Raw genomic sequence first — 25,019 nt, 5'->3', positions numbered from 1 at the left:
ATATTTCCCACTACGCTACAGACAGAGAAGAAAAACCTTCTTAAATCTCTCAGGATACCTCTACCTTAAATTTGAGCAAGCACATCTGATTAGTGTAACAACAACCCATTTTTAATTTGTGTTTTAAAATTTGCATTTGACAGCCAACATTTTCTACTCTGGAAGGCAACTCTCTGTGTGAGGATTTCACCTGCACGTCAAGAAAACTGCTGCAAAAGGCGTTACATAATTATTTTATACAGCAAAACTACTTTGTAACCAGTCAACTTACACGAGCTGATGAATTTTAGATAAACCTCAGCAAGGTACTACTGATGCAAATAAGGCTCTTTTAATCCCTCCCAGAAAAAAAACCCATGCCACAAATACCACCCAGATACCTCGCTGAAATACGGAACCCCAAAAGATCTAACAGAGATGACGCTTCTTCCTGCAGAACAACTTTCTATCTGGTGCTCTGCTTTCTTTTTCAGCAAGGCAGGCCAGAAGAACCTTTTTCCTCAAAGGGTCTCCCAGGAAAAACAAACACACACCACAAAGCAAAAGGACTTCCTCCAAACATTTTGGCCATCTGCACAGTGGAGAAAAAAAGAGTGAAAAAAAATCAAGCACCAGCAGCACTGCAAAATGGTTAATCAACCCCCTAATATCACACCAATTTCTCTTACCTTTGAGTCTTTTCCACTGACCTCTGGATCCAGAGGATGCCAGTAGATACGTCAACATAATACTACCACTACTGCGTAAATTACCCTAAAGCAATTCTCTAATCTGCACCAAGTGCTACTTTGGAGAAGAGCAGGATGGATTGTTTTGTTTATGCCTGGAGCTTAAGTCTTTAAAAGTTATGCAAGTTAGGGCATCCAGGCTTAACCTTCAATTTTTGTGTTTGGAAGTGCAGTCGTCTATTTCAAATTCCTCCACACCATTAGTTCATTTTTAATTGTCATTTAAGAATTTTGAAAATGTTTTCTTTAGCTGTAACACATCACGCAATACTCTATAGTAAGAAAACCTTCTGCAGAGTTAAACATATTTCAAAACACTAATCACAGAACTAGCGCACCTTCTGTGCAAGGGGACAACCCAGCACCTGGAAGGAGAAGGAAAGAGAAGATCAACTTTCTCCTTGATGAGTTTCTTAATCGGAAGACAAGTTCCTTTTACCCATCATACTGATGCATTTCTCTTTGTTTTAGAAAGGAAGTTTTATACGTGCAGCCTCTATACACATTTTATGATTCCTATACAAAAAAAGCCTAGCTGACAGAAGGGCCTCAAACTTCCAGAAGCAAAGACTATGAATTTTGTGTTCTGGCTTTGTCCCTTTGTATCCCTATAAGAGCTAGTCACTGAACTGCATGCAACCTGTCTTTTTTCAGCACCCAGACATTAAAATTAACAAAGGTGAAGGAGCCTGGAGTTTAAAGTTTTTGATTTATTAGTCCTAAAATCACATCACTATCATACTTAATATAGAGTAACTGCACAGGTTCAATATATTACTAACTATAGCCTGTAATATGTGGATTGGATGGTATGCAGCAGGAGACGTAGGAGGACACTCACTGAGAAAAGGTATCATGTAAATATTTACACGTTTATTTTTAAGAAGGCTTAAGTTAGAAGCCTGTGAGAATTCAACAACTGCTAGAGATAGAGGCAAACTCCTCACTCAAGATAGTTCAAAAATAAGACTTTTAAGATATTTTAAAAACAATGTCACACCAGTACCATCTGATTTTGCAGTCCCCATTATAAAGAACCTTTTTAATAACAAAATGCATAGGCACAAGAGGGCATAGTTAGACACCACTACTCCTTGTTCAGCTATGCAGAAGATGTCCACAGGTGCAGGTAAATGTACTGACAAAATACCTTATTTTAAGACCTCTCTGTAGCCCCCAAGTACCAACACTGTAAAAAGGAGATGATGAGCAGCACTGCCTGCTGAACACTACATGTCTGACCCCCCAAAACACGCCTTTCAGACTCAATGTCTTACAGACATTAGGATGGAAGAACTTGCCTGTGGAAGGCAATCCTACAAGTGGCGTGCTCCAGTGAGCGTCGTCAGGCTCATGCAAACATGTAAGATCAACTGCACCGAGCTCAACAACAGGCACCACTTCTAGACGATTCCAAAGCAAGGTCTTGTTACTGCAACCAAAGATAAGGAATAAAGAAAAGAAAAAAAAAAAAAGATTCCTTGATACAAAATTCTGGAATCATCCATTATAAAGATCAGCCAAGCTTGGGAAAAAAATACTGCATATTAGTCCACAGCGAGGAGGAAAAAAAGACTATGCTAACAGAGCACAGAATTGTTACCACCCCAGTAAAAACGAAGCCAGCATCGCCATGTACACCCACTCAGACAAAGCAAGATCCCTCTTTCAGAAGGCTTATCCCATTCCTGTGTATTTCTACGGGCTGAAAGAAAAAACAAACAGTAACAAGACTCTTCAAGTCACAGATCACATACGTTTTACTTAACCATGCCCAGCAGCCTAGCAAGCACAAGACAGCGTGTTCTCCTTTTAACGGATATCCAGAAGAATTGAGCAAAAAGCCCCACCTAAACCCAGGCCTTAGGAAAGCGGCCGCTTCAAGAAGTTTTCTAGAAGAAATGGAACAGACCACTGTCTTCAGCACAGAAATCCCTTGAAAGGAAACAGATTTCGTTCTCATTCAGCTCAGACCAGCCCTTTGGCACTCAAGGGTCAGATTTCCTTGAAGCTGTGCAAACAGCGACAGACTCCCCAGGGCCTCCAAGAGCAGCAGTTCAGGACAGCACATAAGATCCCTTCAGAAACAATTAAAAAACAAAACAGTCAGGAACCCTTCCCCTGCTGTAAACCAAGCTGCATTATTAAAAAAAGGATGACCTGTTCTTCTATTTAATTAAAAATATATAATTTTTAACAGTCAATAAGGCAATCGGGATGGCGGAGCAGCCTGCACTGCCTCCCCCCTCCCAGGAAATTCGGTATTTGCTCTCTGCATCCCCCCCTTGTCTGCCCCTAAAACCACCACAACGGCAATGCCCTTGCCTATGACTGCATTTTTTATTTCTGCAGTAGAAAGTACAGGCAGCCAAAAAAAGCTGTGGTAAAACTCCAACAATCACAAATATTTAATCTCAGTAATCTAGATAATTGCCTCTGAGCTTGAAAGCAACGCTCTGAAGCCTGATTAAGGTTTAAAGTGTACAAAAATTAGAATAACATACTTGATCACTAGTGTTTACCTAGCCTGTTATGAAGCTAGGCAAAAATAAAGTTTAAAGATGTTAAAAGAACACTTATTTTCTTTCCGTTTTATTAGGGTCCTGAAGTAATTTCTGCCTTTCAAACCCCTCCTACCTCCTCCATTTTTTCTTCTAAATTTTACATTTAGAATCTTTAAGTTCCCAAATCTAATTTTTCTTTCAGGCAGAAGTGAAATGAAAGGAAGGCCGAGTCCTTCAAGCAACAACTTGATTCCTCAGAAAATTAAGACTCTGGAAAACACTCCAATGATTTCTTGCAACTAATCGCACACCGGATGAGAAGTTAACAGGAGGTTTTATTAAAACAAGAGATTTGCGGCCACTGAAGTTTTAGATGATTTAGCCTAGCAACTTGCTATTGCTAACGCAAACTATTCCAAGTTCCAACACCAGGGCCACAAAGATCTGTGTTAATACTCACAACCCGAACGCAGCTCTGGACAGACGTCAGTTAAAATGGAAGAAGGCTTGCCTGCTTTAGACAACCCTGCGGCAGCACAGCACAGTGGCCAGCCAATTTGTTGGAAGGTTTCCTCGGAAGACAGGTGAATGCTGCTGCTGGCAGCACTGCCCACCCGCACACTGCAGAAACCAAAAGGCTGCTGCTCTTGTGACTTCCCGTCATGTCAGAGTCATACCACAGTGAGAGGGGAGACAAAAAGGGAAGAAAAACCTCCACCTCACAAGCGTTTGCTCCCCCAATTTCCAAGACGGAACTCCCAACAGAAGGAGGCGAGCCCAGAGGTTTCCGAACGCGCTACAGAAAAGCCCAGCCAGGAGAAGCCTGGGGAGCACTCGGGGGCAACAGGAGCAGAGACGCAACAGGCGGCCGCACCGAACATCTCGCAAGGACCCCACCAAGCAAATACTGCTTGCAAAGGGCAAGTCTGCTGAGGACTAACATGCTTCTCCTACATGTTTTCCTCCTTCTTATGTGCAGAGAGGAAGTTAGATTTCTGTTAGTGCTCCTGTGACTTGCAGGAATCCTGGTACTAAATGAGAAAGACACATCATAGATACGCTGGGTGAAAAGCTTCAGTACAGAATGAACTTTGCACTCAAGCACTCCTGCGACAAAGGATTTCAGTGCTTGTATTCGCAGCAAAGTTGAACAGCGTGTATAGCCTAGAGAGACTATTCTCTCATTGCACTCATGCTTTACCAACGCCATCTATAATCTACCTTGCTTGCGACTGCCACTGCTCTGTCAAACGATCATGTTTCCTCTTTCATAGGCACCCATCGAAAAACACTACCTTGTCACCTCATTTTTTCTTCTACTATTCAATTGCTGAAGAAGACAGCATTACCTCTTTTTTATTTTGAGGAATGCTTACAGCTAGAGATGAAATAACGAAATGAAAGGGAAGAGAGAAAAAGCAATTCACCATTTCCCCCCCCCCCCCCCCCCCCCCAGTTTTAAGTTCAGAACTATGGAAGAAATGTGCTAAAACAATGTTGCTCACAATCTTCAGCAATATGGAGGGGAAAGGACTAGGCACCACAAATTTTTGTCATCTAGCCCAAAGCCTTCCTAAATAATTTCTCATCTCAAGTTACTTAAGCAAAAGTTAAACATAATTTGGGAGAAAAAAAAAAAAAAAAGCAGGCGACATGGTACATCCACTAGAGTTGCCTACGCAGTTTTTTCCCACAAAAATATGTAGACGAAAAGAAGAAAACAGCACTGTTGTATCAGTAAGATTATACAGTTAAGTTTTATCCTGTATGGACACAAGAATCCTAGGAGAAGTTAAGAGTCCCAGCTAAATCAGTGTCTTTTATACTCATAAAATACAAACACTGAAGACCAGTGAATGAATATATGCCTGTAATACTGTACTTTCCAACTTTCAAGGTTTGAGGTAGAAATATTAAAACATTTTCAAGAAAGGTGCTACACAACAACCACAACAGTTTTTAAACTCACAAGGAAACTGAAGAAATGACAGAAACTTGCCAGGTGACAGAACATAACAATATAACCTCCGTCTGACTGTCCTGATTTGCACCAACTGCTACTGCTTTGCACATTACGCTCTTGCAAAGGACCATGCAACTTTGACATTAAAACAATGGCAGATAACCATTATCACCATAATAAAAGCGTTTCTAAGAGCTGACTAAGTTAAACAGAACCAGAGGGAAATTCCAAAGCCTAATTTTATCCTCTTAAGTATCTAGATATATAGACACGTTTGCAGAAATATTTTCCATTCACATGATGGCTACAGCATTAATTACTATCTTACAACATTCTGCTAAACACACGCATACTGACAAGTTTAATCTTACCAAGGCATATGTTTCAACAGAGCAAATCCTACACCACTGGTGGTGGGGAAAGGAGACAAGTAAGAAGTGGCTTTCATTAAAAACCAAGACATTTTTATGTGTAAAGCTTATCCACACAGTAAGTCTTTGACTGCTAGTTTACCCGTGTGATGGGTCCCTAACACCAGCTTAGAAAGGCAGAGGGAACAACACAATCCTATGGAGACTGGTACTTAGAGGTGGCAGTATCTTCCACGAAGCATCCTGTGGGAAATGCTCAACTCGCTTATATAAGCCAGAAGCGAAACAAAAAGTCGTGGCATTACAGGAGAAAGGGTGACTCTTGAGCATTCATCTACTCACAACTCTTACAGCTAGGAGGAGCAATAGTATAATTACCAGTGTTCGAACGCCCCATTTTGTAACAGCAGTCATTAACTCGCCATAACACGCTAGAATAATAAAAAAGGGAACGGAATTACACTTCCCGTGCAGCCCAGCTCTCTTCTTCCTCACAATACAGTTAAGACTTTCAAAGATAGTTACCTTCTCTTTAATATTTTGTATTCTGGAAGCAGAAACAAGCTAATTTAAAAACAGTCAAGTTTCTCTTCATTTTCACTATTGTCCACTCTGCTCCAACATCAACCCACAATTTGCTCTCATTTCCAAGTGATGCCAACTCACTTCTTGGGCTGCCTGGCAACAGGAGTTTTAACTTGTAAACCTTCCCTCAACTGACATACCCCCCTCCTCCACTACTCAAGAACGCGTGGAATAGCTGATGCTATTTATCTTCGTTTTGCTAAAGACTTTCACAAGCTGTTAAAAAAACACCAGAAAGCCAACCCTGAAGCAAATGTGTGCTTCCATACATTTTTTAGTCTTGTTATGAAATTGGGTTCACAAAATAAGTTTAAGTAATGACCTTCTAAACTCTGAAGAGATTAAAAACTTGTATATAATATATAATTTTATACATATAGGCAAGCAGAAGGTTTTTAATATAAATCTATGAAAAGCAAAGCCGTCACAGTACTTTTATAGCTTGAAACGGTAAACTGTTTTAAAAGGAAAAAGCTGATATAGATATTCAGCACCATTACTTGTAATACAAAACAGCAATCAAAACTCATAGTTCTAAAGAAAAAAACGAGCAATATGAAGAGGCTATCCTCTAATTTTACACTCATTTCCTTTTTTTTTTGCCCAAACAATCCAGACATTTGGCATTACTTTCACAGTTGCACGTGTGGTAAAATGTGCCATAATCCGTACATAAATGTTCTTAACAGACTGCGATTCCAGAAACTACGGCACCTTAAGAAAACTACTTCATTCACAACACTTTTAATCTTATGAAGAGGAATTCAGACTGATCTCTAAAACTTGTAAGCTAGAGGATGGAAAGAGAAAAGGGTAAGAAGAGCCCAAATACTCACTGTCGGAGTATAAGAGCAATGCTTTTCTGTATAGAAATTACAAAGGAATGGAATGCAACTCAAAAACCCATTTCAGTTTTCAGAACAGGAAGTTGTAGGACATCATCACAGTAACAAATTAAGTCTCATAGTACGGGAATCATTAAGTCCCACGCACGCCAGGATCCCAATAAAGGCAGAATCTTATCAAGATGATTACTTAGCCTTAAAGTAATTTAAGTTTAAAACATTACTTGTAAGGGTACATTGGCTTGCAAGTTTTATACCCCAGCATAAAAACATGTACTTCAACATACCCTATGAGCCAGAGAGACGAACTTTGGGTTCCCCACCTCCAATTCAGTTTCCAGATGGAACACGTTAGATATAGCTCACCCTGTCTACACAAAAAGGTTTTCAGCTATGGACTTTCTTGCTTATTCACAGTTACCAAATATTGTATACCCATTCTTCTGTCAAGCATTTCTCTTTCCATTTTGCAACAGAGGATCCAGACAGAGAAGTTCACAAGCGAATACCAACTCTGCAGAAGAGTCTGTACTACCCCAATTCTGTTTGTTTTGGTGAAAACACAAATTGTCAAATACCTGCTATACTCACCCTAGCTAGCTACGCACTTCCCACAACACATCAGTTCTATCAGCAGAAAACCCACACTGAGAAGTCACTTTCCTTTCTCCTAGGCATTTTACACATGTCAATTATGTCTACCACTGTGGTATCTAGTTATAAAGATTAGATACCACAGATTAGAGGTGTGGGACAGTTCCTGGGAAGTGAAATGAATGCTTAAGTCTGCAAAGCATTTTGTACTTCCTGTCTACACGCTTTGATTTAGTCATTGCTTTCTCAGTTTTGTCTCACCTTCTTGTCCTCCCTTATCCTTCCCTTCCCTTGAACCAAAGGAAAGCCACTGCTACCAGCTTCCCCCTCACTGGGCAGCAAATACACTTCCTCATCCCCTCCTTGAGAGGGCATTAGTAACAGTCTGTAGAAGACTATGAACATATTGGCTAGAGCATTAAAACTCAAGTACAGAAAGAATTCTTTAACCAGAGCAAGTTAAGTATAAGCAGCCAGCTACCACATGCCAGAGTGAAGTTTTCCTCATCAAACTCAGTACTTCAGAATATATAAGATTACATGTGCCGACAAAAAAGTACTGGTCTATCCCTGTTCAGACAAATCCTAACATACCAAAGTATTCAGCTATCTTGGGGCTGTGGACTGTGAACTTCTCATGATTCTTTGCTCTTTCTCAAGAGCTGCCAAGTGTATAAACTGTTCCCATTATTTACTCACAGATTAACAGTTGGTAAATTGGTCCCAGGGAATCGCTGAAGAATTTTCCTTATAACCATTTCCCTTTCTTAAAAAAAAAAAAAAAAAAAAGCCAACCACACAACGCCTCCCACCGCCACCCCCCCAACCCTGAATGAATGTGAGAACTTCCTGCACTCAGAACAGCATGAATAGACCTGGCAAGTAGTCAGGGAGATAGTACAGGCCCATGAATGCTCTGAATTCAGCTTCTGTGCTGCCGCTAAATTAAAGGAATTCAGGAGCCTCACAAAGGCCTGGTTATTTAATTATATTATAAAATAAAAGGCTGAATCTATTAGACAGCATACGAAAGAAACCCTTTCCCGAGTGCCTGTGCGGAACAAGCAGCCCCAGTGCCTCTGCCTAACCTCCTCCCTCTCCTCGGGGTGATGTCACCACCACGCTTCTGCCAGCGCCCGGCAGAGCTGGCGGCGGTGGTGGGGCACTGCTCTACCTGCAGGCAAGAGTCTTCACCAGCTAGCCTGCAGACAAACCATGCTTCTTCATCACCTCAGGTTTTTTACCTTTGCTCTTCGTTCACCGGGAAACTCGTGACACTTGCAAGCACGCTACAACTGTATTTACCACCGTACCTTCAACCCCTGACTAAATGCACTCACATGTCAGCATTCAAATCCTCATTTCACTTCAACCGCCTTCAGTAAAAATTAAAGCGCACGCATTAATAAGAGTAACTACAGCTAGCAAACAATGAGATGACAAAACCTCTACTTTTTTCCAATCATGTGCGATCTTCCCTCCCTTTATAACTAGCAAGGAACGAATGCACTCAGCAATTTGCCTTGCAGATCATTAGGAAACAAAACCAAGGCAGCTTCCTCTTACTGAGAACTCTGCTGCTCGCCAAATCTCTCAACAGCCTCACATACGTGCAACAAAACGGATAGGCTGAGAACAGCACATAGTGGGAAAGACTAAAGTAACCCACAGCGCAGCGTACTCATTTTTACAGTTCAGCTACGATTTGGGAACTCAGCCTGTTACACACGACACCTCTACTGATACCAGCACCTCCCCCTTGTGCCTTGCCAGACAGGTGACAGCCCTCCATCAACTCAAATCACAGCGAAATGCTCAGATTAGTGGCCATGCTGACATGGCTTAATGAAACTTATGACAAGCTACTGCCATGCTTTTCGCTAACAAGAAGGGAAGCAAACAAATATTCACATTCAAAGCAAAGGAACCAGGCATGCCTGCCTGCAGACAGTCCCACGGGGGTATATTCTCCTAAGCATGAGTTGCCAAAAGGACAACAGTAACTCCGGTGCAGAGAAGCAAATGCTCAAGAGAATCCCAAAAGGCAAAATGGGATGTTTCTGTATAAATGATAAGACAAGGTTTGCCTAATCTTTCATTAGGGAAATAAGGATGTCGCGCTATTTCCTTGCTATGAAGACACTGCTATATTCAGATATTTCTGCTATGAAAAGGTTAGTGGGTATTAACTTTATGCCACAGCATTTGTTTTGGTATGGACAGCATCTACATTAGGTATGAAGGTTAAACATTAAGACTCTGACTATCTTTGAACAACTACACATTTTGCTGCAAAACAGTATAGCCATGTCTACGGAGAAAGGCTCAAAGGATTTTCAACCGAGTACATGCCCTACACGTTTAGAAAAATTAGTGGATATGAGCAATAAAGAGCCGAGCAAAAGTGAAACCAGAATGTGAAAAAAGCCAGTGCCACCAAAAACCCATAGAGCGCCGAGGCACAATGGCCAAAGGACCTATTGAAGAGTGTCAAATAACATCTCTGATTAAGGCTTGCCAATATGCACAGCATCCGAACAAACTTGAAGTAACAATACCACATCTGGAAAGGCAATTCACCAATTCTTTAAGTGCGATATGGTTAAGAACCTCACTGAATGAAGACAACATATAGGCACAAGAACAGTGCGCCCCAATCAAAATTACAGCTGTTCTTGCATTTACCAGTGACGAGTACACATATGCAATCCACTCCTGGACAGAACTCTGCACACCGAGTTCCCAGAACCTGCTTACCAGGAATCCATCCTTTTTCCAGGCTACAAGAAGAGATTAGACTTGCCCTGTAGCGTATCCCTTAGCAGCGCCTTACTTCACAATTCAGAACGGACAATGATTGCTAACTGCATTTTTTTTTTAAACTCGACCAGTTGATCATGCCTTCCTTAGCTGGTGACAGCAAGCAAGAGAACAGTGGCAAATGCTGAATCTCCTCCATGTTTGCTGTACACATTCCTAAAAAGCATAAGCCTTACGGATGTGCCGCATGTAATACCACTGTTCACAAGTCAGTCTAATGTTAAAGATTCAGTACATCCAATTTTAGGTTCAAAGGCTACAACAGCATGAACTCTTCTACTGCCTGCCATAATTTTTACTATGCAAGATTAGCCTTTCATAACCAGTTTACAAATTCTTCTTATACACAAGCACTTTGAGAACATTATGCAGGCCACAACCTTTGCCTCTTAAAATCCCACATTTGCAGGAGATTCACTACTGGGTGAACATACATGTGACGCAAAACCAAAAAACAAACCAAAAACTTTTCACATGCTTGTTTCTGTAATATAAAGATACAATAGACTTTAAACCCCTTTAAGGCTCTGCTCTTTTTATCTCTTTTGACTACATCATTGCCTGATCCTACATTGTTAACATACACAGACAGAAAAATTTGTTGTACCTATGTGCTGTGACTTTCTGGAGAGAATTTTGCTTATTTATTTTTGCAGCCCTGCGTTAGCCATGCTAGAATGAATGCTCTTCTCCACAAGTAACATAGTGGTACTGTTTCATACATAGCCTTATAGAAATGGAGGGGGGGGGACGACAACACACACAGAGTCATACTGATAAATGGCCATTGCAGAGAAAACCCCTAAAATCTTCAAGAAGAGGACTAAAACTGTACAAAATGGGTGAGCTGGCAAATGCAGTCAAGAATGCCCAAAAACTTCCTGTAGGAAAAAAGATTTAAAAATAGGGAGGGAGGAGGGGGGGGAAAAAAAAGGGGAGGAGGGGAAAAAAAAGGGGAGGAGGGGAAAAAAAAGGGGAGGAGGGGAAAAAAAAGGGGAGGAGGGGAAAAAAAAGGGGAGGAGGGGAAAAAAAAGGGGAGGAGGGGGAAAAAAAAGGGGAGGAGGGGAAAAAAAAGGGGAGGAGGGGAAAAAAAAGGGGAGGAGGGGAAAAAAAAGGGGAGGAGGGGAAAAAAAAGGGGAGGAGGGGAAAAAAAAGGGGAGGAGGGGAAAAAAAAGGGGAGGAGGGGAAAAAAAAGGGGGGAGGGAAAAAAAAGGGAGGAGGGGAAAAAAAAAGGAGGAGGGGAAAAAAAAAGGGAGGAGGGGAAAAAAAGGGAGGAGGGGAAAAAAAGGGAGGAGGAAAAAAAAGGGAGGAGGGAAAAAAAGGGAGGAGGGAAAAAAAGGGAGGAGGGAAAAAAAGGGAGGAGGGAAAAAAAAGGGAGGAGGGAAAAAAAAGGGAGGAGGGAAAAAAAAGGGAGGAGGGAAAAAAAAGGGAGGAGGGAAAAAAAAGGGAGGAGGGAAAAAAAAGGGAGGAGGGAAAAAAAAGGGAGGAGGGAAAAAAAAGGGAGGAGGGAAAAAAAAGGGAGGAGGGAAAAAAAAGGGAGGAGGGAAAAAAAAGGGAGGAGGGAAAAAAAAGGGAGGAGGGAAAAAAAAGGGAGGAGGGAAAAAAAAGGGAGGAGGGAAAAAAAAGGGAGGAGGGAAAAAAAAGGGAGGAGGGAAAAAAAAGGGAGGAGGGAAAAAAGGAAAAAAGTTTAGCTGCATATTCTAGACTAAAAGGATCTACAGTTGATCTATGCTTTGTGATCTGCTGACAGTCTCAAGACAGTGCTGTTCACAACTAAGGTGACAAATCTGCATTCTCCTGTTTCCACAGTGTGAGTAATATCAGTTATTTGCCAAGAACTCAAAATACACCTCTTATTAATGCAAAACTGAAGCAGCAAGAGGTGCTGGAACTGCTCACACTCCCGTGGAGCACTATACAAAGGATCTCACCCCACCCAGTGTTGCAAATTAAACATAATATATACCCCAGGCTCTAGTAGACCATTTTCTCCAGAGCAACACTTATTCTGACACTGATAGAAGGAATACAACTTAGTCCACTGCAGGCCACAAAGCCTCTTAAACTTTGGACTACGATATTTAGCAATACTGATTAACACATTTCCATTCTAGGTTTCAATTATGAAGGAAAAAGCTGGAAGTTGCAAAATAAACTAGGATCTTCTATCACATGGATTCAGAAAAGAAACATTCCGAAACATTTTTCTTACAAGAGACACTTCCAAGATGGAATCTGTAAAGCAAAATAAAGTAAAATAATTTAATGTACTCTTCTCGTATTAGCAGGAATTAAAGTTGTCATTTATTAAGAAGATTAAAGAGAGACAAACCAAGCAGTTCTCAGTGCTATAGTCTAATCTTAAGGGGAATGAATCTACTTATACAGATGATACCATTGTTCTGGAAGTTATGAAACGGAAACACTTTCTGTATTTAATAGTCTGAAACGTATCACATTAATCTTTGGTTTATTTATTATTTGAATATACAGACTACAGATTCTACTTTCTGTTGATACAAACAAGGGACATGATTTTCATGCCACCAAAAAAAAAAAAAAGATAAGACACATCCACAGCCACTTCACAGAGCTCGGACACTTCAAAGAGAGTTCAGATTCCCATTTTCAGCCAGTCCTTTCTTTTATTAGCTAGGACACCCAAGACAAAAAAGTTAACTATCTGCTCTGAAAGGATATAAACTCAGGTCTACTTCTAACCATTGAAATTTTAATTCACACAACCATGTTATAAGCTCCACGCTTTTACCAAGACAGTACATAAAAATCCTCAACTCTAGGACTGAAATGGGAAAAAAATCCCTTTCGTATAATTACATATTACACAGCTTTCAACAAGCTCCTGTTGGTATTTCTGAAATGTTAAATTGCATCTCCCACACATATGTGATTAACTTCACTTTGAGAAACATCCCGTTTGCAACCTGCAAACTATCTTGCCTTCATGTTTGTAGCCACGTAATACTGGTACCAGAAGAAACCAAGAGCTCCTAGCCTGTTAACTTGAGTACGTTATACATGCCAGCCTTCTTCCAGGTGTTCCACCACCTCATTCATAACAGTTTTTGTCATTAACTTTTTTATTCCAACAGGCAAGCTTTATAGCATGAAAGCAAATATATGCAGATGCAGAAAGCCAATAGGGACATGCAATATTAGGTTGTCTCAGACATAATTAAGTTTCACAAATAGAATGATTGCTAACGGAGACTGTTGTCCCCTAGGGGTTGGTCTGTCCCGCTAAGTAACACAGGGTAGAAGGAAAAATACGTTCCTCCATCACCTACAATCTGAGTCAATAATCATAAAATAACTGGTGATAAGAAGTCACTGGTAGATCTGACCAACCATCTCATGAGCACGTAGACTGCACACGCAGTTAGCTTTGCTGCTTGCAGGACTCTTATTACAAACCCAGAGCTACTACTTACTCTCTGCTTTAAGAAAAGGTTAGCGAGGATCAGACAGGAAGAAAAAGCAAGTGTTTGATTGAGAACAACAAAACGTCACGGTATGCAATTCTGATCAGAAAAATCATTGTCCACTTAGAAACTTACTAGTTTCAAGGAAGCTTTAAAACTGAAGAGAGCTGCTTAGATAAAGACCATCTATGGCTTACATAAAAGCAAAATCGTTGCCAGTAAGAACTCTAAGCTTTTCTGTACCATTTATTTTAAAGCAAATAATAGGCTGAACTAGGCATAGTTATTGTTTAAAGAAGCATGCAGCTTTTTCAAAGGAAAGGAGTTGGTATTATTCTCATCAACTGAAGGTGCCTGAATCACAGGTTTTGTTCTAGCCTTAATGCTGCATCTAAAATTCTCTCCTCACCAGAGCACGCATTCAGAAAAGGAGTGGCCTGCTACTTATCTTAATTACAGGTCTTACTATCTCTTTCTCTTTGGACACAAAGATTCATAAATCGAACAAACAGGAAGAGAAACTGCATTCAGATTACATAATGAGGTTTATGTAAATCGCACCTACAGCCTAGGGTCCTGAACTTCAAAGGCATTCCAGCTCCTCGTTACCCCTTGGACCAAGGCCCGTTGTTTTGTCTTTATTTAAATAAGTTGGCACAGCCCTTGGAGTGCTTGCAGATGAGAGGAACCGGCTCATGCGGCTATGATGGGGTTTTGAGAATTATGAATACAATTCAGAGCCTCGTGAAGTTGGTTTGAAGATTCCCGTTGCCATTGGACAACACCGGGAACAATTAATACCCTGTAAAGGGCCAAATTTACCTCTGGCCCACAAAAAATGTGGAATTAAACTTGAAAAATCTTTTCCACTTACACAATTTCATTTTCCTTCTACACCGAGAACTAAGCTAGATAAAATTGGAGAGAAAAATCCCCTGAAACTCAGTATTTTACATCAATATGTAAATAGTTATTCTTAGCTGTCAAATCGAGGAACACAGTTAGTTGGGCAATGAGTATTTTCAGCATCCTTCCAAATAAGTCAAAGCCAGCTGGAAGAAATTTTACTTCCCCATCGACAGAAAAAGCTTCAAAGAATAGTATGCTATGTTGTGAAATTAAATGACTTTTCACTCCAGGAGGTCTTTCTTCCCGATTTAACAGTTGTCATTTTTAAATGCAATGTTCTTCAAAGAACAATTTTAGCCCGCTAAATAAGGGGGGGGACACACAGGAGATGACACAAAACCCCCCCAAGAGATTCTGCAACACTCCCATTCTTCCACGTATTTTAACTACAACCACAGGAGCAGGAAGTCTCAGCCATCAGACCCAAAGGGCCAGGACTAGCTAGGTAGCTAACCAGGGAAGCAAGAGGAATCCTGATTGTGGCAACTGGCAGAAAGAATTTGGACTATCAACTGACGTAACTAAACGATTTTATGTGACGGTGGCAGAGGGTGTGGAGGAGGTGACCACAGCCGTGGTAACTTACAGACAGGACTCCAAACGGCGATTACTGCCAGTGCTTATATTTTTGAAAAAAAAGCAGACACCAAAGTGGCTGTGCCAGCACGGACATCATAGAAAACTGGTTTTACTATTAATTTTGCCTACCTGAAATACTGAAGAGAATTTCAGCGGGACACAATACTGTTATTCATTTACAACCCACATACGTCCCTCCGTGCTGTTAGGACAGCTGCTGCATTCCAACAGGCAAGTGATGTCTATCCTTTGCATGTAACATTTTATCATATAGCACAAATATGACAAAAAGTAAATTAAGAGTCAATTAAAATATACCATAAATAAAAACGCTTAAGTTTAAAATCCTCCAATATCTAAGATGGCTTCAGTATTTAACAGCAATCAGTGGGAAAATGTTCAATTAGAATTTGCCACTAGTTATTTTTGGAAAATGGTATCTATGTTAAGATAGCACACTGGACAAATGCCAGCCTAATAGGAAAAAAAATATTCTACAGCAAATACCAGTTATTTTATAGTGAAAAATGTAAAAATTATTCTCTCCAAAAAGGTAATGCTGCAGCTAACTCAACTGTCCAGAAAAGCTATTTGAAGGACAAAAGTTACACAAAGAATAAAACAAGGCACTTTTGAGCACAGCAGGAAGCTGAAAATCTAGAATTTTCACAGAAACTTTCTGACATAAAATTTGTAAAGCTTAACAATCTATACACAACTCTGTCATTACCATGCAGTTGGAATTTTAACTTAGGTTTCCAATCTCACAGATGATTATCATAAGCAAGAGGTTATTGATTATTTTTAAAATGAGGACACTGTCTTCCTGTGAATTTTCTTAAATATCTTGTGAAAAGCTTAGTGTTTCAGAATTCCAGTTTTGGAGCCAAATCTAGAAAGAGTTAAGACTCATTCATTTTTCAGTGAGTTTAAAACTTGTTGGTTGTTTACAAAGGTTGGTTGCTCTTCTCTTAAATATCTTTGAGAAGGAAAAAATAAGCTGGAATCGCACGGCCAAGATAGTGAACCTTACAAAACAAGAGAGACTTTAGTACACCCCACCCCGACCCTTTTACTTGAGTTAGTTTCCCCACACAAACTGCAACTGACTCCAAGCATCGAAGTCTATCCCGTTTGAATCCACACCAAAAAAACAGACCTCACAAAAAAAAATTCAAACGTAAACGCAACATTCAGTTCTCTGGGTCAAAGAATAAAGTTATTACAGGGCTATTTCAGACATACGGCTTCACAGAATGCAAATCCTCATTTGAGCAAAAGTTCTAAACTAGACCAATAAAATTGAGTCAAGGGAAGCTGAAAACAAGCACACCCGCAGATTTATCTGATCTAAAATGCCAGTATGCCACATTCCACAAGCAGCGAAATAACGAAACACTGAAGACTAAGTAAAAGTGTCTTTGCTTCTACTGTCCAAGGCAGATAGAAAGTCAGTCTTTGGTTTCCTTTTTTTTTTTTCCCGAAATCAAGATACTAATAGCTTAAACAGTTAATTAAAAATGACCACCCCTTAAACACAGAGGAAAATACAGCTGAAAGAATGTCAGGTACAGATTCCCTCCCAATTAAACAGCTGAGTGTAACAAGTAGCACTCTGTAGGATTTCTCTCTCTAAGCTTCTATTCCATGGAATTCTGTATGCATATACTTTTCAAACTGACCTTCTCAGACATAGAGTTTTATACTTGCTTCTTTTCCAGAGGATCACTTGGATAACAAAGAAATCTCTCTTTATATTGTTTTATAAAGCCACAAAGTAGTTTTTGGTAGTTGAGAAGCACATACCGGTTGCTAACACTGTTTCAAACGAATGTTTCTTTTTTTGTACTATTAAGTAGCATCTTCCTAAGAACTACATAGTGCTTTAGATGCATAGCAGTCTGTCAGTGTCCTAACAGAACAGATGGATGTTTTAATTGCACAAAGGCTTTTAGGTATATCAGCAGTTTCATCATCAAGAGGATGTTTATGCACATTTTAAAAAACAACAAAAAAAAATATGTTAAGGAAATAGCTGGTGAGATATGGAAAGAGGGATAGTATCAAAATACATAAAGAGAAAAGAAAAGGGAAAAAAAAAAAGGAGAATGCTGCATTCCGTGCTGCAGCAGTGAGGAAGTTCAGCTCCTGGATGTACCAATTTAGGTACTACATATTTAGTATATATAGTAACTCTTATGTACATCACACTAAAATCCCCCATGCTGATACTTCACACGTACTTAAATTATGGATGCTAGCCAGGAGTACAACATAATTTAAGAGTTGCAAAAACCATTGTACTTAGCAGCTGTCACATACCAAAGCTCAGCTGCGGTTTCACCAGCATTCCAGCATTATCTGCACGGCTCCTCCTGCACCGGAGGAGAGGCCGCTGCGCCCTCAGAGCCCCCGAGCTCGCAGAGCCGCCTACCTTAGAAAGACCCCATTCCAACCGCCAGGAGATAAGCAAGCGGCGAGGCACGTGGACAGGTGGAGCAAGCCCATGGCACCACAGCCATTTTAAGCCTTCCTGCAGAACAGGACTGGAAATGTCATTTCTTTGGTCCCGCCAAGGACCAAGCTTGGATTTAAACACACTATGTAATTTAAATGAGATAAAAGTGGCAAGTTTTAGGTATTACTTCTCTTTGCAGGAGATGCCAACACATAAACAATTACAAGGTAAAAGAACGTACATCCAAGTCACATTAGGAAGGAAAAAAATCAAGATCATGGCAGCCCTAGGCAGAGGTGGTTTTTCCTTTCGGTTTCAGACAAGTTCAGAGACCTCTCCTTTCCAATCACATCTGTAAAAAAACATCCATTCACATTAATGTGAATTAATTTCTTTCACGTTAAATAAGATACTGGATTTCAGAACTAAGTCAGGGCTCCAAAGGCAGACGCTCTTTACCGCACAGCTGTTCTCCTACCCTCAGTTAAGAAGCAGGTCTGTCTTTGCATGTTTTCCCCTCTTAAACGGCACTTAGTCATCTTAAATTGAGTTTACCAATGTATTAAATAGCTGAACTGAGTTATTCACCAAGTAGCACAACAAGCAGCTGGTGATTCAATACATGTCACATTCCACAAAGCTCAGCATTGCCAGGCCTATGGTGTTTTCACCTAAAGTAAGCATCTAAAACCATGTTTCCATCCATATAGCTGGAAGTCTTGGTGTGACCCCAACTACCAAGTGTACTTTTTCTAAAAAAAAAAAAACAATCAAACAATTGCTTAGATCACTACAACTGATCCTGACACTGGATCTTCCCACCCTTATCTTCATACTGGACAGACCAACATTTCTTGTAATAAACTTTAAGACAAAGCTGGATTTGTTTCTCCTCATAGCTTTCTAAAAGGTCACATGAGCAAAAAGCATCTCTTCCCAAATAACATTTGACAGCCAGTTGCAAAATTAACACCCCTAATCACATCTGGCGTTTCTTAGTATTCTGCCTATAGGCAATCATCTACTGAAAAGTGATATATTTGACGACACGAGCAGGTGCAGAAGCCCTATATCACATCAAAGAGCAGAGAATTTAATGGTGGCCAATTGCCAGAATCACAAATAACATCACCTTTCAGTAGTAAAACAAAAAAGCCTCAAACATCCATTGTACCGAACCAGTCTTCAAAACTAAGATCATGTTACTCATGCTCCTTGCCATGCAGATGCTCCAGAACACAGCACTAATATGATTCCAAGCTTATTTTTGATCGAAAGTCTCAAAACAAATAAGCAGTTTTGCAGTTTTTAAATGACGAGATTGGTGTATTAGTCTATTTTTCCTTCCACAGGCAAATTATAGAGAAGTCAAGGCCACTGGGACAACTCATGTTTTACAAAAATTATTTTTACACAGCAATAAGGAATACTCTAACTTGTTTGCGAGAAGCCTTCTGGATCACAGCCACTCTTATGGTTTTAGGAATAGTTTAGTAAGCCTGACCTAATCGGTCTCCCAGCGACAATATCATGACTGTAATTGCACTATGGATTCTTATACAGTTCCATAACTCAGTAATGTAATATCTCAATGGAAAGCTATTTAACCATATCCTCTGAAATAGAGATTAAGTATTTCAAACTTTGAGAACAGTTATCTTTTGTTGAGATAGATTTTAACAGAGAGAAAAGTTGACATGCATGACCAGTCACTAATGCCCAGTTCTGCTCCAATTGATGTTAGAGGAAGTAGGATCAGACCCTTAAAGCTGTAAGGGATTTTGTTTTAGCAACGGCGTTATCTTTAATGCTCAGAGTCAAGAGATTGAGGAAATCAACCACACTCACACTCCAAGTAAGAAAAGGAGAGGAGATAACAAAATAAAGATGTACTAACCACATTTTGAAACAGACCAAGGCAACGTACAGGAAGCAATTTTACCTTCCTAGTGTCACATTTTGCTTTTGGGGGCCTTTAAACTTGGAATTCTGCATTAAAAGAACAGGTATTTCATTTACAGAATGTTTGTGGACTGCTACTTACTAAGCAAGCTGTTTTGTCATAGCAAAAAACCCTGATTCTCTGCAGTTCTCCTAGTAATTTTTTTTAAAAATACGTAGTTTCCAGATTCCGCAACTAGAGAAATTACCAACCTACAGTAATCACTAAAATCACTGGCTGTATCATCTTCTCTTATTTAGAACGTTAAGTTTCAGTATGGTAATCTTCCAGTCTTAAGGCTGTCTCTCCCCAGAAATAAAAAAGCCCGAAAGTCACCACTGTGTTCTCTTCTTCTCTCCCCACTCCAAGGGGATTAGGTGAAAGAATTCTTTTCAGAAGCGATGCAATAAATCCAGCCTAGGTTTATGCCATTTTACATCAGTACAAGACCAGGATCGCCAAATCCTACTGAGACAGCTTGCAGGAAATTACAGGGATAGAGATGCTAGTGGTTCTCTATCCATTGGGACAAGCCAGGCTGCTTAAACCAATGAAGTCCCAGGCAAACAGGAAATCACTGTTTTAAAGCTTTCCTTCGGGTATGATCCTGGAGGATCATTTATAAAAAAGGTACTTCTCCTAAGCAAAACACCCTAACTTTGGGGTCAAAAACCACTCCCCTTTCCAGTTTAATTTGATGTGTATTCTTTTTAAGTGTCTCTCCTTCCTTCCCTTTCATCTTCGGGGGAGGGGAGGGGGAATATAAAATAAGGAAGCAGAGATAACTTGCCAAGACAGTTACATAAAATCAGTATGATTACATGTCAGTAATATTTTCTTAGCTGTTTTTGGCTGGTCTGGTACATTAGATGCTGCAACCATTCTGCTTCAAGCACCTGATCACAGGTGTTTTGGATGTTGATCACAGATCCCCTCAAAGAGATAAGGATTTCAAAAAACACTGCACTTTTGAAGTAGAGGGGCATACTTCTTAGCATATGAACTTGCGTAAGAAATTTGCATTAATTTAATCCTGTGTATGCTTATAGACATACATTTCTATTTAGTAGTTTTGTACAAGGAAGTCCAAAACGTACGAGCTACGTCAGCAATCAAGTTGAGATACTGAAATAAAACAGTTGGAACACCCGCGTTTAACATATAGAATTAATCATTTGATGCATAAAAACTACATGCAAACAGGCTTAACTGTGTGTAAGACTTAGCTACATTTTCTGATTGTGTTTTCTTTAGAACACACGCTGTTAGGAAAGGAGGCTCACGGTTGTCCCATTTTAAAACGTGTCTGTGCATCCCCATTTAATGGTGGGACTGGAAATAAAGGAAGCAACATCCCTTCCAGCATCACCTGCTGACTTCCACCCTCAACAGCACAGCAGAGAAGCACACAGACCACCATCATCATCTCAAGAAAATATTTTAGCTCCTTTCTAACCCCAACATTTCTAACCTACTTCTGTCAATCCCTTGAACAAACACTACTTCTGCACTCGTTATGCCAGGGTCATTATACGACAGACCAAGAAATCTGAAGAAAAGCTGAACTGACCACTCGCCACCACTCCCACATTCTCTCCTGAATAAAGCAGGGCACTTATCTAGCATACTGCTCTCCTTCCCACCCCGCCATTACCGCCTCTATTTGACATTCAGCGGAATTCACTCGAGAGAAGAATCTCCGTATTTTTCAGAGTTAAAGCACTGAATTCTCACAGTTCAGTGAAGGACCACTCCGCTCAGCCAACCCAGCACGGGGATGGGTGGCATTTACTACTTTGCTAGCATGACCTTATCTTTGGATACCACATTTACCTATTTCACAGGAAAACTTACTAGGTATTCGAACGCTTACTTGGACATTAAACAATTTCTCCTTCTTGGAGAGGTGGACAGGACAGCTAAAACCCAAGGAGTTCCAAGATTACAGTATTTTATACAAACCAATTCAACTGGCACACAAGGTATTTTTAAACCTCTCTAGAACTGCAGAAGGTTGCATAATTACAACGTGGGAGCTAACTTTTCCGCCCAATACTCCCCAAATTCTGTACTGTAAGTTGTAACAGCAAAGCTGCATTAAAAAGCTTCTGCCTTTTCATTACAAAGGTTTTGACTACCCTGTTTTCAAAGGCTATGTCCTGTACTTGCGTATCTTCCTCGCTTACTGCCTCAGTCTCTCAGTGAAGTCCCCGCTACTCTAACAAACGGGAAAATTGATCGCAAGCCCTAACCACACGGAAAGCCAAGCAGAGGGGTTTGTTTGCAGGAATGCACCGTTCTCAGCTCAGGAATCCGCGCGCCCTGCATAGTTGCAACCTATTTCAGGGGCAAAACTGCGCGGAGCTTTCTCCTTCTGAAGAAGCCAGCCTCGCCCGCGGCTCCGTTACGAGGCGGTCTCGGAGCACGCCGGAGCACACAGCTCACCTACACCGGGAGTGAGCTGCCGGCACCCTGGGAACAGCCTGCGACCTCCCATTCCCAGCAGCGGCACCCATGCATTTCTCGTCACTGGGGAAAGCAGTAGGTTTAGGCTGATCTAACCTCGAACGCCCAGTGCCGCTGCTGGAAAGGGAAAACAACAGAAGAGCGACCTCCATTACCCACCCGCTGAAGGGAGGGGAGGCTGCCCTGGCACAGCGTCGGCTTTGGGGCAGCCCAGAGCTCCTCAGCGCCGCTGACCCCCCGGCAGCCGGCTCGGGGCAGCCCTGCCCGCCGCCGCCGCTGGGGACCTCCCCGCACGGCCCCTCCCCGGCGCGGCGACACCCGCGGGCCACCTTCCCGGTGAGAGGAGACAGCCCCGGGGCCGGCCCCGGCGGAGGGGCAGCGCCCAGCCACCCGCCCTCCCCTCAACCCGGCGCCCGCCGCCCCGCTCACCGGCGTAGAAGCGGATGAGGCAGCCGGTCTCCGAGTCCATGCCCTCCTCCTGCACCCGCCACAGGTCCCGGAAGCCCAGCTGGGAGAGGTAGTCGTTCTGGATCTGCAGCGGCTTCTCGTGGGCCTCCAGCCGCCGGCTGGTCTCCCCGTGGAGCTGCACGTACAAGGCGGGTGGCCCCGGCGGCGCGGCCCCCGCCGGCAGCTCCCGCCCGCCGGCCGCGCCCGCCGGCGCCCCCCCTGCCCGCCCCGGGGGCAGCTCCCCCGGGCAGGAGGGGCCCCGGCCAGGCCCCGCACCTGCTTCCAGCCCGTCGGGGGGCACCGGCTCCACCTCCAGCTCCTCCGAGGAGGACGAGCCGCCGCCGCCGCCGCTGCTGTAGGGATCCAGCCGGTCGGAGACGCTCTCGGCGCTGGGGCTGAAGCTCTCGGTGTCGGAGCCGGCCGGCCCCAGCTCCCCCAGGAGGGAGGGGCAGGAGAGCGGCGGCCCCGCCAGGTACAGCTCGGCCGGCGGCGCCCCGGGGCTGAAGTCGGAGGGCGCCGGGCTCGGCCGGCCGCCGGCCAAGTCGCTCTCCTCGGCGCTGCCGCCCAGCGGCAGGCGGCCGGGCCGCGCCGCTTCCCCGCAGTCTCCTCCGGCCAGCCCGCTCCGCGTCCCCCGCCGGCTCCGCGGCCTCTCCTCCGGCTGCGGCCGCTGCCCCTCCGCCGCGGGCTCGGGCGGCGCCTCGGCAGGGACCGCCGCCGGCTCGGGCGGGGGCTGCGGCGGCGCGCCCGCCTTGCCCAGCACCCGCACCACGCTGCTGCCGCCCCGGTGGCCGAGCTGCTGCAGCCGGGCGGCCACCTCGGCCGCCGTGGTCTCCAGGGTGCAGAGCACCGGGCGCAGGTAGCAGTTCATGTGGCGCTCGTAGACGTGGACGCAGCCCCGCTGCAGGTCCCGCCGCACCCAGTCCCGCTCCGGGGGCTGCAGGGGCTGCAGCTGCCGGGGCGGCTTCAGCAGCAGCGCCTTCCTGTCCAAGCTGCGGGTGCCCAGCGAGGCGGCGGGGGCAGCGGCGGGCGAGGAGGCGGCGGCGGAGAGGTTCCTCTTCAGCCTCCCCCGCCGCAGGAGCAGGGAGTTGGCGTTGCCGGCCCCGCCGGGGGCCGCCGGAGTCCCGCCGGCCGCCAGCGCCGCGGGGGGAGCGAGGCCGCCGGCTACCCCTCGCCTCCGCCGCGGGCCGCCGGCTCCTTTGCCGTCCAGCTGCCCGCCGCCGCCCGACGGCTCCACGCCGCTCTCCGCGCCGGGCGCTGCCTGACTCCTCCTGCCCGGGGAGCTGCTCTCCGGCTCCCCCCGCCCGCTCCCCGCCGCCGGGGCTTCTCTCGCTCGCTGTTGCGCGGGCTCCATTGCCCGCGGGGCCGGGGATGCCGCCGCCGCCCTGCTGGGAGCACCGCTCGGCGGCCCGGCGCGGCGCGGGGGGGGCCGAGCGGAGCGCGGCGCCGCGTCCCGGGGGGGATTACGTAGCAGCGGCGAGCATTCCGCCGGTGCCCTCGCGCCGCGCGCCCGGCTCAGCCCCGCTCCCCAGCTGTCGCGAGCGCCATTAGGCAGGCAGAGCGCGAGTGAGCCCGCCGCCGCTCCCCGCGCGCCCGCCCGCTCCCCGCGCCTCATGAATATTAAGCAGCCCCCGCCTCGTCGATGACAAGGGCCACCGGGCGAGGGAGGCTCGCGAGGGTGACGCCACCGCTCGCGCGGCGGGGCGGGGCCTCGCCGATAAACACAACGTGACCGCGCCTGGGGCTGGGAAGGGGCAGGCGGGCGAGCGCGGGGGCCGCTGGGAAGTGTAGTCCCGAGCCGGCCGCCCCCCGCCGACTACAAGTCCCAGCAGCACCTGCGTTCTGCCGTTGGTCGCGGCGGGGGGCGGCAGGCTCCCTTCCCTCAGGCGGGCGCCCCTGGCGCGGCCGTCCCCCAGCCCTTTTCCCCGCAGGCAGGCGGCGAGGGCGGCGGGGAGGGGTGTCCCTGCTTTGCGTGTCGGAGGCCCGCCCGCCCCCACGGTGGGATCGGCAGCGCCGCGCGGTCCTGCCGTAACGGCCGCCGGCCGCGCTGGTGAGGAGGCCTTGCGGGCTGCTGTGTGCGGCCTGCGCCCCGTGGTGCGTTACAGGCCTGCCCGTGATCCCGCCCCCGCCGTCTGCAAGGGCCGGGCAGCCTCTGGTGTGAGAGCCCGCCGACTGGCCAAGCGTGAGGGCAGGAGCACGGAATATGCTGGAAGCCCCACCGCCTGCCCTCGCTGACCCCGGGGAGGCGTAGTGTGCCGACACTCCTTATGGCACGGGACTGAATCCGTTTTAAAATTATTCCGGGACTTTGCCCTACGCTCGATGGTTGTATTCCTTAAGTTTTATCAGAAGGTTTTATAGAAACAGC

General features: G+C 44.5%; 1 protein-coding gene across 1 annotated transcript in view; it reads right to left on the bottom strand.

Annotated features, from left to right (window-relative positions):
* PHLPP1 (PH domain and leucine rich repeat protein phosphatase 1) overlaps nt 1-24,300 on the bottom strand; it is a 144,188-nt gene extending 119,888 nt beyond the window's left edge. Inside the window, exon 1 of the mRNA XM_075142541.1 lies at nt 22,637-24,300. Coding sequence (XP_074998642.1) covers nt 22,637-24,266 — 1,630 coding nt within the window. The 5' untranslated portion in view covers nt 24,267-24,300. The remainder of the gene's footprint in view (nt 1-22,636) is intronic.
* Between the last annotated feature and the right edge of the window lie 719 nt (nt 24,301-25,019).

The sequence above is a fragment of the Calonectris borealis genome, chromosome 2 (assembly GCF_964195595.1).
Source record: "Calonectris borealis chromosome 2, bCalBor7.hap1.2, whole genome shotgun sequence".
Taxonomy (NCBI): Eukaryota; Metazoa; Chordata; class Aves; order Procellariiformes; family Procellariidae; genus Calonectris; species Calonectris borealis.
Note: the sequence above shows the minus strand (reverse complement) of the source record. Positions and strands in the feature narration are given on the sequence as shown.